The sequence below is a fragment of the Crocuta crocuta genome, unplaced genomic scaffold (assembly GCF_008692635.1).
Source record: "Crocuta crocuta isolate KB4526 unplaced genomic scaffold, BGI_CrCroc_1.0 scaffold619, whole genome shotgun sequence".
NCBI lineage: Eukaryota > Metazoa > Chordata > Mammalia > Carnivora > Hyaenidae > Crocuta > Crocuta crocuta.
The window spans coordinates 5,988,433-6,001,299 of NW_027533395.1; the positions used below are offsets into that span (position 1 = coordinate 5,988,433).

The following is a 12,867-nucleotide window of genomic DNA, read 5'->3' on the forward strand; positions in this document are numbered from 1 at the left end:
GTGCATACCCCTCCGGAGTAACCATTCCACCTCTGTGGAGCCTGGCTCCACCTCCCAGGTACCTCCCTTATTCCCTGTCATCCCCATTAGCCACTGCACTGACACCATTTGGCTCATTTCCTCTTGAGGACACACAGACGCATTCTCCACCCTTTGTAGCCAGAGACACAGAACAGTAATTGAGACATACACAAAGACAGAACAAATATTTTACATATGTTTAGTGACTTAACATAAGCTGGCAAGGAGCCCAATTAATTTACCCTCTGGGCAGCCTGGCCAGTGATAGTTCTGACCAAGGACTTAAACAAAACAAAGTCCTTTAGAGAAAACTGCGTGGAAAACATCAAACAGCGATGGCTCCAGCTGAGATTGAAGGTGCAAAGAAAGGCAATCGTATTTTTAAGTGACCACACAGGTTTATTTTCATTTTGGGGCTTGAAATATACCCAAAGACACTAGAAGATCAATTTACATATTTTGGCTCAAATCTTATTTTTTAAATGACTTCTAAGATTAACACAGTTAAACATAGTTTACATTTAAAGAGGCTAATTTATTGAAATACATAGGAATATTTACATCTCTACTCTTGGCCTTTATTCAGTTCAAAATAGCCTTGTAATAACCTCCATCTCTTAATCAAAACTTTCGCTACATTACAAGGTCCACTTGATGCACTTGCTCCACCAGGAGATGTGAAGACCACCGTAGTAGGTGCCTGATCATCTTCTGATCTGATGGCAGGCTTTGCCCTCAGGGGATTCTCAGATTCTGCAGGATTTTTTGAGTGCAAAACAGAAAGCTCTTTGAGGGCAGGTAATACTTATTCTCACCTTTGTGCATCACTGCACATCTGTCTCTATTATAAGTGCCTAACAAATATTAGGACTCAATACATATCTGTAGAATTAAAAGTCAATATGACAATTTGTGTTAGCCTCTTAGCATAATGCTGCCATATGGCAATCTCTCCTTGGAGGTGAGCAATTTTTATTCTCTTAAGTAAATCATTAAATAATTATTAAGTAAACAATTCCATCGAGTTTTGTACCTTAGTCTATGAGTTTCTGGGGCCCCTCCATAAAAGGATGTGGATAGAGTTCCCAGAGTCAACATTTATGCCCTTTTCCTCTAGAAAATCCCACTAAATATCTTTAAGGGAAACTGAATTCTCAATCTCATACGAAGCATTTTTTTTTTATCCAAAGACACAAAGTTCCTTAACAAGAAGATGTGACACAAAAAAAACATAATAAATTAGATTTTGCTGCAAATCTACATTGAAATGACTGCCTGCTTGTATCCCAAATGTTTAGATTTCCTATACATGGATATGCATATTAATCACAGAAAAAGGAGGAATCATGTGGAATAAAAGACTTGCTCCTTACAGGTCATTTTGTCATTTGTGTATCCTCAACATTCCCGTTGCGCTTAAATGTAGTAGGTGCATAATATAAGCTGGCTGAACAAACTATTCAGTTACTTTTAACCTGTAAGGGATTTCCATGGCTTTCTAGTCTATCTGCATCGTTTTACAGAGGATGAAACTGAGGCCACAGCATTGTAACAGGACACGTTATGACTCCATATCTTGTTTTTGTACACAGTCAGGACTATAACTTGGCATCCTTATCTGCCACTTGAGAATTATTTATTCAACTAAAAGAACAAGTAGCATTTATTGAGCACTTATTATTTATCAGCCACTTCACATACATGATGTCAAGTCTTCGGCAAAAAGCCTGCAAAAGTTGTACTATCCCCATATTTTAGTTGAGGAAGGTGAAGCTCAAGGAATTTAAGTGTCTTGTCCAAGGCAAAGTGTGGTAAGCAGGAGACTCAACATTCAAACTCAAATCTCTCTGCTTCCAAACCCACTGCCTTCCATGTCACACCACATTAACATTCACTAATAGCATAAAGCACCGATCTGAGAAGGAATTATGTGGGCTTGTTAGAGAAAGCGAACACCCTTTATCATTTTACTTTTTTTAAAAAAAAGTCAAGTAAAAAAATAGGTCTAAATGTGCAATCAGATAAAGTGTTTATGTGCAACCTCTCTACAAATCAGATTTGTAAGTAACTTTGAAAAGGCATCTATTCCTGAAGAACACCAGATCTGAGAGCTGAATGATGGCAGGTTACCTCGTGACCAATGAATCACCAGGTGCAGACTCCATGTCTCACTAAAGATGAAGAGGTAGGCGGATAAGAGAACAAGCAAATCACTACTTAAGATAAAGAGTGCAATGTGACAGGCACCTGTTAAAGTCCTTGCTTTTCGACAGGGAGATGGAACTTATAGCTAGGACTTGCCCTCCTCCACCATCATCTGAAATCCACCCCAAGATAGGATGATTTAAAATTCTGACTCCAAAAGGTCTGAGTTTTTCTGTCCTACCTCCAAGTCTCTAAGACCAGCCATTCTGTGAGGTTGGGAAGTTAGCTCACTCAGGGTTCCAGCCCCTATTTGACACTGACCTTCCATAAGATCTTAGCAATTCATTTAGCTTTCTAGAATCCTGGTTTTCGTCTCTATGTGATGAGAATAACAATATCTACTCAGAGCATTTTTGTGAAAATTAAGTGAGGTGCTGGAAGAGAAGACGTCTACCCAAAACCGACCCAAGTTGAGACTCAGTTTATTTACTAAGGTTCCATGGTAAATGTCAAGTCCTAGAACAGCTGAAGGAAAAGCAGTGCATGGAAATGAACCAGACCACCATGGTCTATGACGAATGCAGCATTAAAGTACCAGAATGGCAAACTAGGAGTCAAAGCCTCTGCTAACAAACCTTATAATACTATTTCCAGTGAGAAAAGGACAAGGCACTGAGCTGAAATATGCAAATTGACTGCAGCATTAAAATACGAAATAGAGATATTAACACTTGCCATTCACCTATTACCGAATGAGGATTTTTATTAGGATTCACTTAGCGTAGCGCTTTGAAATTTCTTGGAAATGAGGAATAAACACATGCTCCATCTCACATACATATCCAGACAAATATATATTTTAACAAAGTCAGGATTACTGTATAAATTTAGATCAGGGCACAGCATGCCTAGCATGAGTAGGGTAGGAACAATATGTTCTTGCTTAAGACACCAAGCTCATGACAAATGATTCATCCCCCAGCACCTTTCATGCCAAAAGATCCCCCCAGGTGTTCCACCAACTCCAGCAACACTTTCCATCAAGCTAGAATGCAGTAGAGACGAATCACATCACTCCCACGGATGAAGCAAAACAGTCATGTCTTTACACAACTGCACAAGTCCAACAGCGAGGGGGCAGGAAGAAGGGAAGGAGGCGAGAGAAACACCCAGAATTCCTCACAAGTTTGACAGGCAGCCTATAATTACCATACATTTACACCTTTAAGGCAGGGGTTACTGTAATCAGAAACCCTACCTAGCAAAGGCTTTTAGCTAAAGGTCAGATAGGTTCTGGGGATGTATATTGCCTGGGGCCCTGAGTGGGCTGGGGGCAGACTTCTGGGGAACTGACATCTAAATGTGAAGAAAAGGAGAGCTGCATGATGTCAACCTCAGGTTTAAATGAGCGTACTTGTTTGCTCTGGGGAGAAGGGAAGGGCTGTTGAGAGTTCCAAATAGGTGTATAGACCTTGACAGTCACAGCTCGCTCATGTGTAACCTGGCAGGTAATTAACTGGCCTTGCCCCCATTTTAGGGATGAGGAAATTCACACTCAGCATGCAATCAACTTGCCAAGAGCAAACCACAAATAAATTAGAACTAGAACCCAAGTCTCCACACTGCTTTTTACATCACAAAGTTGCCCAGAAAGGTTTTTTTTTTTAATGCCTGGCTTCTTTCTGTATTTTTTGAAACTTTGTCTCTCCTATGACTCTGAGCCAGCTTTGTTTTGTGGGACCTAGATGGAGAGGATTGTTCTCCCTCTACCATCTGCATATATATACTAAAAAACCTATAATTTGTGTGTAAAAAGGCGAGGATGGGGAGCAGAGGGGTTCCTTGAAGAATTACAAACTTCAAACGGTAGAAATCTCATTCAAATTTGAGAGCTCAAGCCTTTAATGTGCACCACCTTGGTTTCCTACATTATCTCAGACTTCCCTGCTTGTTGGCCATCCAGTCCCTGACCCTAATAAGCCCTACTGTGCTTATAAGCATCATTAAAAAAAATAGTCTGGCAGTGCTTGGCGCCATTTCTTAAATGGAGTTTAAAATTTGCCAAAGATGTACTCTCCTTTTCCAGCTCTTTCCAAGATCTTTCAAGAGATGAACTAAAGTAGAGGTCTAATGGGTGAGTGATATTTTACAGCTTGAATTACATTAAAAGCCAGAAATATTTTGAGTCCAATGTCCTCTACTTGATACAACAAGACGTAATATGTTTGATGTGTTTAAAATCTCCCCTTAAAGCCAGAAGCTTTGAGTTAATCACTTAAAGCAGTGTGAAAGTTATTCAATCAGTTTAAGAAGATTCAAGTTCAAATTGGTGGATTAATTTTAGTGGTTATGATATGAAAGATATGCTAGTTAAGGTAAGAAATGAGGGCAAGGGTCTCCAGAACTTTAATAGAAAGAATTGCAGCTTCAATTATCTGATTAAACCATTCCTGAGAACCATGGAAAACCACAGCCTCAGTCATGAGAGATGAATTGTAGGGAAAACCTGGATGATGCTCCCAGGACAGAGACATAAATACAAAATACTGTTTATCAGAATTTGCCTTAATACAGTTTCTATCTATATACTAAGGAACTCATAATGACAGACTATCATTTTTAAATATTCATAACTTTCATTAAAAAGCTGACAATGAGCACAACTCACTAAAGTGGCACTTCCCTGGGAAGGTTTCTGGCAATGACATCACAACTGAAAACATTTTGAAAGGTACCAGGCTGCACAGACTGTACATATTACAAATACTACAATCTCAATAACCTGATGGAAGCTGAACTCTGAGGTTTGTTGTTGTTGGGTTTTTTTTTTTTCATTTTACCCATCCTTGGCTTTTGTGTTCTTTTCTGCTTAATGGCAGCCTAGAGAACTTTACACACTTTTAAATCATCTTCAGTTATTCCCATCAAACCTAGTTCTTTACTATTTCAGCTCATTGAAGTTTCCCAGGTGCAGTTTAAGCCGAAATAGCTACCCCAGATTCTAGATATGCAGGCTTTTCCAAAAATCTAAAACCTTCCCTGACGTGGCCAAAGCTACAGGGCTGTACCCAATCTCCCGGGTGTCACCCTCCTGGAATCCAGCAATCCCCCTTGGTCCCTTCATAAAGGGAGGGCTAAGTCTCTATCTGTAGGCTTCTCTAGACGAGGTCTGGCAATTGGGGAGAACAGGGGGTTGTTGTCACTGGGATATATCTGATCTTCCCGGGACTGATCATGCCAGAGAACAACCACTCATTCACAGGCTGGAAAGCCCCAGCTCTCAAAACACACTGGCTGGTGCTGTTAGAAGATGCTAGAGAGTTCCTGTCCTGAAACTTGCATCCACTTGGTCCCCAGAAACAGAGAATACATTAAGGGCACCTTAGTGTCCACTATATACCTCTTCCCTCCTGGGGAAGGGGGTTAGGAGCTTTGCAAAAAAAATAAAAAGCTTACAGATAAAGTCTCGATTTTACTTGTGCTCACCAGTAAGTCTAGCAAGTAAAGGGAAAGTCACTTAAAAGAATGTCATCCTGCCTGGAAATTTAACCCATTCACCTCCACATTCAGAATACTTTAATCCCCTCTGTTTCCTGGGTCTTCAGCTCTGTTACTACACCCATGAGACCAGGAAACAAGATCTGCCTGCCCAGTTTGAAGCTTTGGGGGGTTTCTGAGAGGACTCTGGTGGAGTCATGGGTCTCCTGATGGATGACATTAACTCCTAGGGGAGGTGGGCAGGGAAGACTTTAGTTTGCGATGTCTCTCAAGTGCAGAAACCCCATTTCTCCAAATTCTCCATCAGATCACGCAGCCGCTTTAACCCTTTGCATCATTCACGCCTGGCCCTCAGTCCCCGTCTACTCACGCTGCTGTTGTGGCCGGACCAGTGGACCATGGCTTGGTTGTGTGCGGAGTCGCCCGTCAGCGCGAACGTGGTGCTGGTCAGTCTCAGCTCCTCCATCCGGAAGCGAGTGGCTTTGTCCGGGTGCCGCGCCGGAGTCCCAGGCCCCGGCTGCCCTCCGTCCCTTAGCGTTCCTTGGGGGCTCCGACTCGCGCCGTCTCCCCGCTCCGCCGTCCCCGGTCCCGCCTCACTCCGTCTCCGCCGGCCAGAGCGTGGGGCCATCGCCGCGGACGCCGCGGTGCCCGGAGCCCGCTCCAGGGACAGCGCTCGGTCTCCGGGGGCCACGGCGAACAGGGGGCGCCCAAGAAGGGGCAGGGGCGTGGCAGCAGCTCTGCCTCGCGGTCCGCGTCCCGCGAAGCCCCCCGGGGTTGCAGCCCAGCGTGGGGCCGAACCGGGGGGCAGCTGGGGGCAGCAGGAGGCGCCGCCGGAGGCGCCAGGGANTTTCTGCTGCCTCTTCCTCCCCCGCCCCCCGGGCTCTTCCAATTTAGATGTTAAGGTTGGGTGGGCTTCTGGTCGTTCCCTCCTTAGTCTCCGTGAGTTGGCGTCTTGACCTTAGCGTGAGCAGAGCCTGCGTGTCCCAGCCTGGGGGAGATCCCGGGAAGGCACCAGCAGAGACTGATGTAATTAAATGTGTGTGTGTGTGTGTGTGTGTGTGTGTGTGTGTGTGTGNATCAATGATTTCGCTTAGATAGCTCTCCGGACCCCCTAAAGCGCTCACTGTATTTGAATCCAGTCTTTCTGCATTTTGTGGGCGTATATCTTGGCTACCCTAAGAGACCACAAAACTCACTGAGGATAGGAACTGTGAGCAACTTGGAAGAAGTGACCAATTTATTTTGTTCGCCACTTTTATCCTAAGGACTCGACACACAGTCTTGCGGTAGGAAATCTGTCAGTCATTAAAGCAATAAATCTTCATTTTCAAACAGTGAAACTGTTATACGTCTGTATGCAAACAGATACGGGAAAAGAGGCATGGTACTGTATTTATTCTTTGTTGGTGGTGCCTAGCCCAGAGCTACTAGCACATGCCTGAAGATTCTTATTAGAAAACTTCAAGTCTTTGCAGGATGCTCTACCGGTTTACTGTGGGGCCTCAGACAAAGTGGCAATCTCTCAGCTTCCTACACTTTAAAATTAAATGGTTGCGTTAGATGACCTTTAAAGTCCTTTCCATTCCTAAAATTCTATAATTGTATGATTATAATGTCTGCCCAGCCCAGCTCCCCTGCTACTGTTCAAATGTTCAGATGAAGATTTATAGTAGGTGAATGGGCTTTGAAAATTACAAAGAATTTCTCAAAATCCAAGCCTTTTTTCAAATGGAAAGTTTGCTTCTAAGGGTTGAAATACCTTCAAATTTCTTTGTAGTTTTCATGTGCCTAATAACACTTTCTTATCGCATGGTAGCTATTAAATTATTCAATGCCTATTTACTGATTAAATAAATGAATGCCATGCAAAATAATACAATTTTCAGTTTCCAATTACATTTTCTGTTCATTTTCACGCTTGCAAAGGAAACCTCACTCAAAAATCTGAATTGTGACTTTGTGGTGGGACCAACTTAAAAGTAACAGTAATTATTCTTTAATAATAATATCCTTTTTGATACTGTCCAGGAGGAATTTCTCTCAAATCAATCCAACCCAGAGCTGTGTTACCCAAAAAATAACTGAGATTATAGTTCTTATGACCAATCCAAGAAATACACAAATGCAAGGGGGCAGTCTTCTTAGCCATTAAATATGAGGACTTGAAATCCAAAGTGACCTGTATGTAAGGGAGACACAGCCTGTTCTTCCAAAAGCACCCTAACTCCCCAAGCCTGGATCCTCCTAAAAAAGGAACACTGCCTGGCAGGCTTCTAGATGGAGAGGAGAGCCAGAGGTCCTTTCCCCTCAAAATGCAAATGTTCTTCGTTAAAACCCAGGGCAGCTGTTTTCCTCTCCTGAGAAAGGTTTTCAGAGCTTTGCAGGATTGTTTACTTAATGCCTTCTTTCTATGCCTTGCTAACCTCCTTTCCAATATGGATGAGTGTGTGAGAATTCCTCCAAGAGAGGAAAACCAAATTAGAAAAGTCAGAACTCAGATAAACTCCGGGCCAAATATAGGACTGGAAAAAGCAAAATGGAAAAAAAAAAAAAATTAGTGAATTCAAATTTTCTGGTAGTCTATTATTGCCCTACCAAAATTTAGATTGCTTGGGTTCCAAAATGCAATTCTTCCTGAAGAACTAGTAGAAAGAGAGTGATTTTTTTTTTCCCAAAGAGTTTACAGCTCCCGTCTTTTAAAACAGACTAATTACAATAATCCCTTTAAAATGAAATCATTTGCAATCCATTTGCTGAGAATTCATAGAGGGCAGGCACTTTTTAAATGCCTGATTCTAATTATTCATTTGAGACAAAGGTGACACAGATGTGGGTGAAATCGACTCCAAGACTTTTTTTCTTTATAAGTTCATTTTATTTCGTATGTCTCTGATCTTTTCTCAACAAGCAGAAAAGTACCAGTAGTTCCCTAAAACATTTTCTTTTTCCAGAAGACTTCAAGAATTGAGCTAATCAGGGGAGAAATGGGGGCTAGCCTATTTCAAGGTGTTTCTTATCTAGCAACTCACCAAGCAATCCAATAGATTTTACTAATGTAATACACTAAGAATGGGTTATTTATTAGGAAAGTAGTTGCTCTCAGATGCCAGTAGAGAGCATAGATTTGTAATTCCAATAAGCAGTCTTTTTATTGTGCATATGAAAAATATGCCACCACCTAGTCTGTGGTCATCATTTCTCACCTGGATGAGCACAACAGCCTCCTAACTCTTTCCCCATTCCACAACTGCTCTGCTCTGTCTTATCCCTGCATTAGTCAGCTCCAAAGTGGGGTACAAGCACCCAAATGGTACCACGAGATAATTCATCAAGTGCCGGGAGAAAATAGCTTCGTTAATATTTAATTACCAATTAACATATATGCATGTTTCCATCTATACACAGAGAGACAGAGGAAGAATATGAACATTTTGTGGCCACATGCTGCATTGGTGTTGCATGGTCAGAAAAGTTTAGATGCCTTGCCTTGCAAAGAAGCAAAAGTGGTATTTGGAATGTATACAAAATATTACTCTTTGCCACTATTTAAAGCCCTTCACTGACTTACTGCAAACAGAATAAAATCCACATGGGATCCTTGCACGCCCAATTAGGCCTGCAGGAGGTGAGCATTGCCTGTTTTTCAACCACATTTGGTAGTTCTCCCTGCCCCACCCTCCTGCCCCCCATCACGCACATGCTTCAGCCACCCTGGGCATCCCTTCCTCCAATGTGCCAAGTTTCTTTTCCAACTCATTCAACTTTGCATATGCTCTTCCACCTGCCTGGAATGCCCATGACCACACCTACTTTACATGGCTGGTGACTTCGTCACTTTGACTGTGATTCCTTGGAGAGCCTTCCCCTGACTGCCTACCTAGCCAAGAAGAAATTCCTTTCATCCTTTCTTTATCAGTCCCCTATTAGTTTCTTCTTAGTGTAAACAATAGCCTTCAATTATTTTATTTAAGTGTTTTTTGCTAAAATTCCCTAGAAGACCACATGTAGGTATGGACTGCATCTCCCTTATTTATCTGTTCTTTTCTCAGTGCCTCCTTCAGTGCCTGGCTCACTGTGGGGGACTCACTAAATAATGATTGGCTGGCTCAGCCACATGGGTAGAGTAGCCGTATCTATACAACTTCCGTTATTCACACTTTGTCAATCAGATGTGTACTTGTACCAGAAATCATGCTGAGGATTTTACATGTATCAGCTCATTCATTGATTCATTTTTACAAAACTCATCTCAGCTAAGTACTATAATTATTCCCACTTCAGAGATCCCTTTATACAACTGTGCAGAGTCACACAGCGATTTGGTGCAAGAAGTCTTCAGTGCAGGCATCTCATTCCTAGTATGTTCTTGACTTTATGCAATACTACTTTTTCTCCAAATCCAAATGATAACAAATTATGTGTATTGATGATTTATTATATGCCAGGCACTACAATTAGCCCTTGGAATAATTTCTAGTAATGTTGAACAAGCAATTTTGGAACCAAATTGTTTAGGCTGAAGGTCAAATTTGTATTCCCCAATTTATATGTGCTTCTACTTGGTGGGTGTGAGGGTTAATGTTAAAGACAGTGGTGTATTCACGACACACATAACCTTACTGCAGGAGTTAGAGGAGACATTGGTCCCCTGTTCCTAGGTCCCTCCATATCCAGTGGATAACTTGGCTTCAGCTGCACTAAATCACATTATATGCTTCATCATTAGAACAATGTCTTTTAATAGCTCTCAAAATACTTGGCTCCCCTTGGATACCATTGAGACAAGGTGCCTTGCATTTCAGATCAATTACACCAGGAACCATAGAAAGAAAGAGGGAGAATAATATGCAGACTCTCCCCATTACCTACCAAAGGGGAAGATGGGAATTTAAAAAAAAAAAAAAAAACTGCCCTTTAAAATACTTTCAGGTACCAACACGTACTGACCCGGGTCTGCATCCAGTAATTGTATCTCTTCTCATATCCCCAATTGAAGTGGCTTTAACCAAAGGGCTTATACCCTCTTATCTGTAAAAATAGCTCCAAGATTGTCTCTTTGACTCATAAGGATGTTGTAAAAGTTAATTCAACTTCACACACCTCTTGGAGATAACAATCCAGCCTTGTATTTATGTAACTCCTATCTTATCAGACCTCTAAACAGGTTTTGGGTTTCTTTCCCCTAGTTTAATAAATCTTGCAGCAGCTCCAAAAGATAGGTAGGGGGCAGTTTTTGCCTGCATCATACAGAATAAAAAGAAATTTATCCAAGGTCATAGAGTTTGAGAAAAAACTTAAAACTGAATTTTGTTATCCTTCACCTCTACCATTCAGTCCACATCTGCCCCAATTTGTACATACACGCATTAAAATCCCACATTATTTTTGTTTAGCTATGATGCATTGCCTACACAATCATTTCAGGTTTTAAGAGATAGTTTGTGTAATTAAATAGGAAAAGAGAAGCATGAAATAATATCACTGTCATTGTGTGAACTCATATATGCATGTGTTTTTCCTATTTAAACAGTCATAATTAATGTGAAAGAGATAAAATGTGCACTCTGACTAAGTAAGTTTATTTAGAGCAGTATTATTAGACTTTTAAAAATATACCTTTACCAAAAAGTCTTAGAATATATTTAAAAATTATTATAGTCTTAAAATTATCTAGAAACTATAAAAGGTAACTTCTATCATCTCTCTCCTTTCCTCCTTTTGTCTGTTAGTCCAACATAAAAAGGCTTTACCACAGTAAATCATAAAACCAGCTTCCTAACACTTTTTTGATTCTAGTCTCCTTGAAAGTACAAATAGCAAGAAATGAACTCAGTTGGAGCTACATTTCACTATCTTGTCTTTGGGAGACCTGGGTAGAGGAGAGAAGAGAGACAGACCAAAAGCTACTCCCCAAATCTTTAAGGGCCACTGAGATGACAACCAAAAGCTCTCATATCACAAGAAGTCTTTGGTTATTTTTGTCTCTTTTCCACAGAACTGATCCAAAGATGAATGAGGTTAACACTGAAGCCAAATTCAGTAGATTTCTAGGGCATAATATTCTAGCAGAATACAACTCTATAAAATGTACAGTGGCCATTGAAAAATAAGATCTTTGGGACTTCTCTCTCAGAGCACAAGAGTAGCTTTCAGAGAAAAGGAGGAAACAAATCAAAGAATAAGCAGCACAGTTGGGTAGACATTAACTACTCCATGCTGCTTCCCATTTCTCTATTTTATCTGAACAAAGAGTAGATGTAGTCCAGCTCCCAAGGGTCCAGATATCCCCGACAGTATGTTAATCTCTGATAGGTACACAGAAGCACACTAGAAAAGAAGGGAATAGAAATGATCAAGGCCCAACATTTATTATATCTATCTACTTGTGCTGCTTGAAGGTAGTACAGTATGGGGCTTAAATTTCCAAATTTTGAAGTCAAAATCCTTGTTTTCAACCCAATATATACCACTCACTAGCCATACAGTATCATTTGACTTTCTGAATCTCTGTTGCCTAACCTGTAAAGTGCACATTCCATCACCTTCTACAGATAAGGTTGCTTGCTCTGTAGGGCACAAATGACATACAGCTACACATGTTAGCTGTTGTTAAAATTATTTCACTGTTCACATATCACCTTCCACTTGACACTGTTCTCCAACATGCCTCCTAGATGGAAGACAAGAAATTAAAATTCAGTCAAAAATAAATGTGTCTCCTGCTAGAAATAAAAAAATAATAATAAAACCACTGTACCCATAAGATATAACAAGAAAAGTAGAGAACAGGGTAGAAACTCAAGCATTTATGTTATAATTAAGTTGAAAGGGTGGAATGAACCACTGCCTTCTTCTTGTCAAACCAGTCCTTTATGTGAGTCATTGTAAAGGAAGCTATCTTTGACCTTCACAAGCTTTTAGGAGGTAAGCAGTAGACTGGGTGGTAGTCTGAAATTTTGACTATGTACTTCCATTATTCTTTGCAATGTGAAAAGTTAACTTTATAATGGTCAGGGGGAATCCCTCGTTTAATATATCATGGAGTAAATACATACAATTTATTGTGTAGAGATGTTATATAGAGTCTAAATGTGAGTAAGCTTAGATCAATGCTTAGACAGAGATCTATGATTGTTTGCTCTAAACAATGTTACTGGGAAGTGCTCAGCGAGCTACCTCTATCTGCCCAGTCACTGTTACCAG

At 40.9% G+C, this 12,867-nt stretch overlaps 1 protein-coding gene across 1 annotated transcript in view; it reads right to left on the bottom strand.

Moving 5' to 3' along the window:
- Positions 1-7,448, bottom strand: part of SORCS1 (sortilin related VPS10 domain containing receptor 1) — a 514,658-nt gene extending 507,210 nt beyond the window's left edge. Inside the window, exons 1-2 of the mRNA XM_077748457.1 lie at positions 7,424-7,448; positions 6,035-6,546 (exon numbers count right to left, since the gene is read on the bottom strand). Of these exons, the coding sequence (XP_077604583.1) occupies positions 6,035-6,546; positions 7,424-7,448 (537 nt within the window). The remainder of the gene's footprint in view (positions 1-6,034; positions 6,547-7,423) is intronic.
- Positions 7,449-12,867: the final 5,419 nt, after the last annotated feature.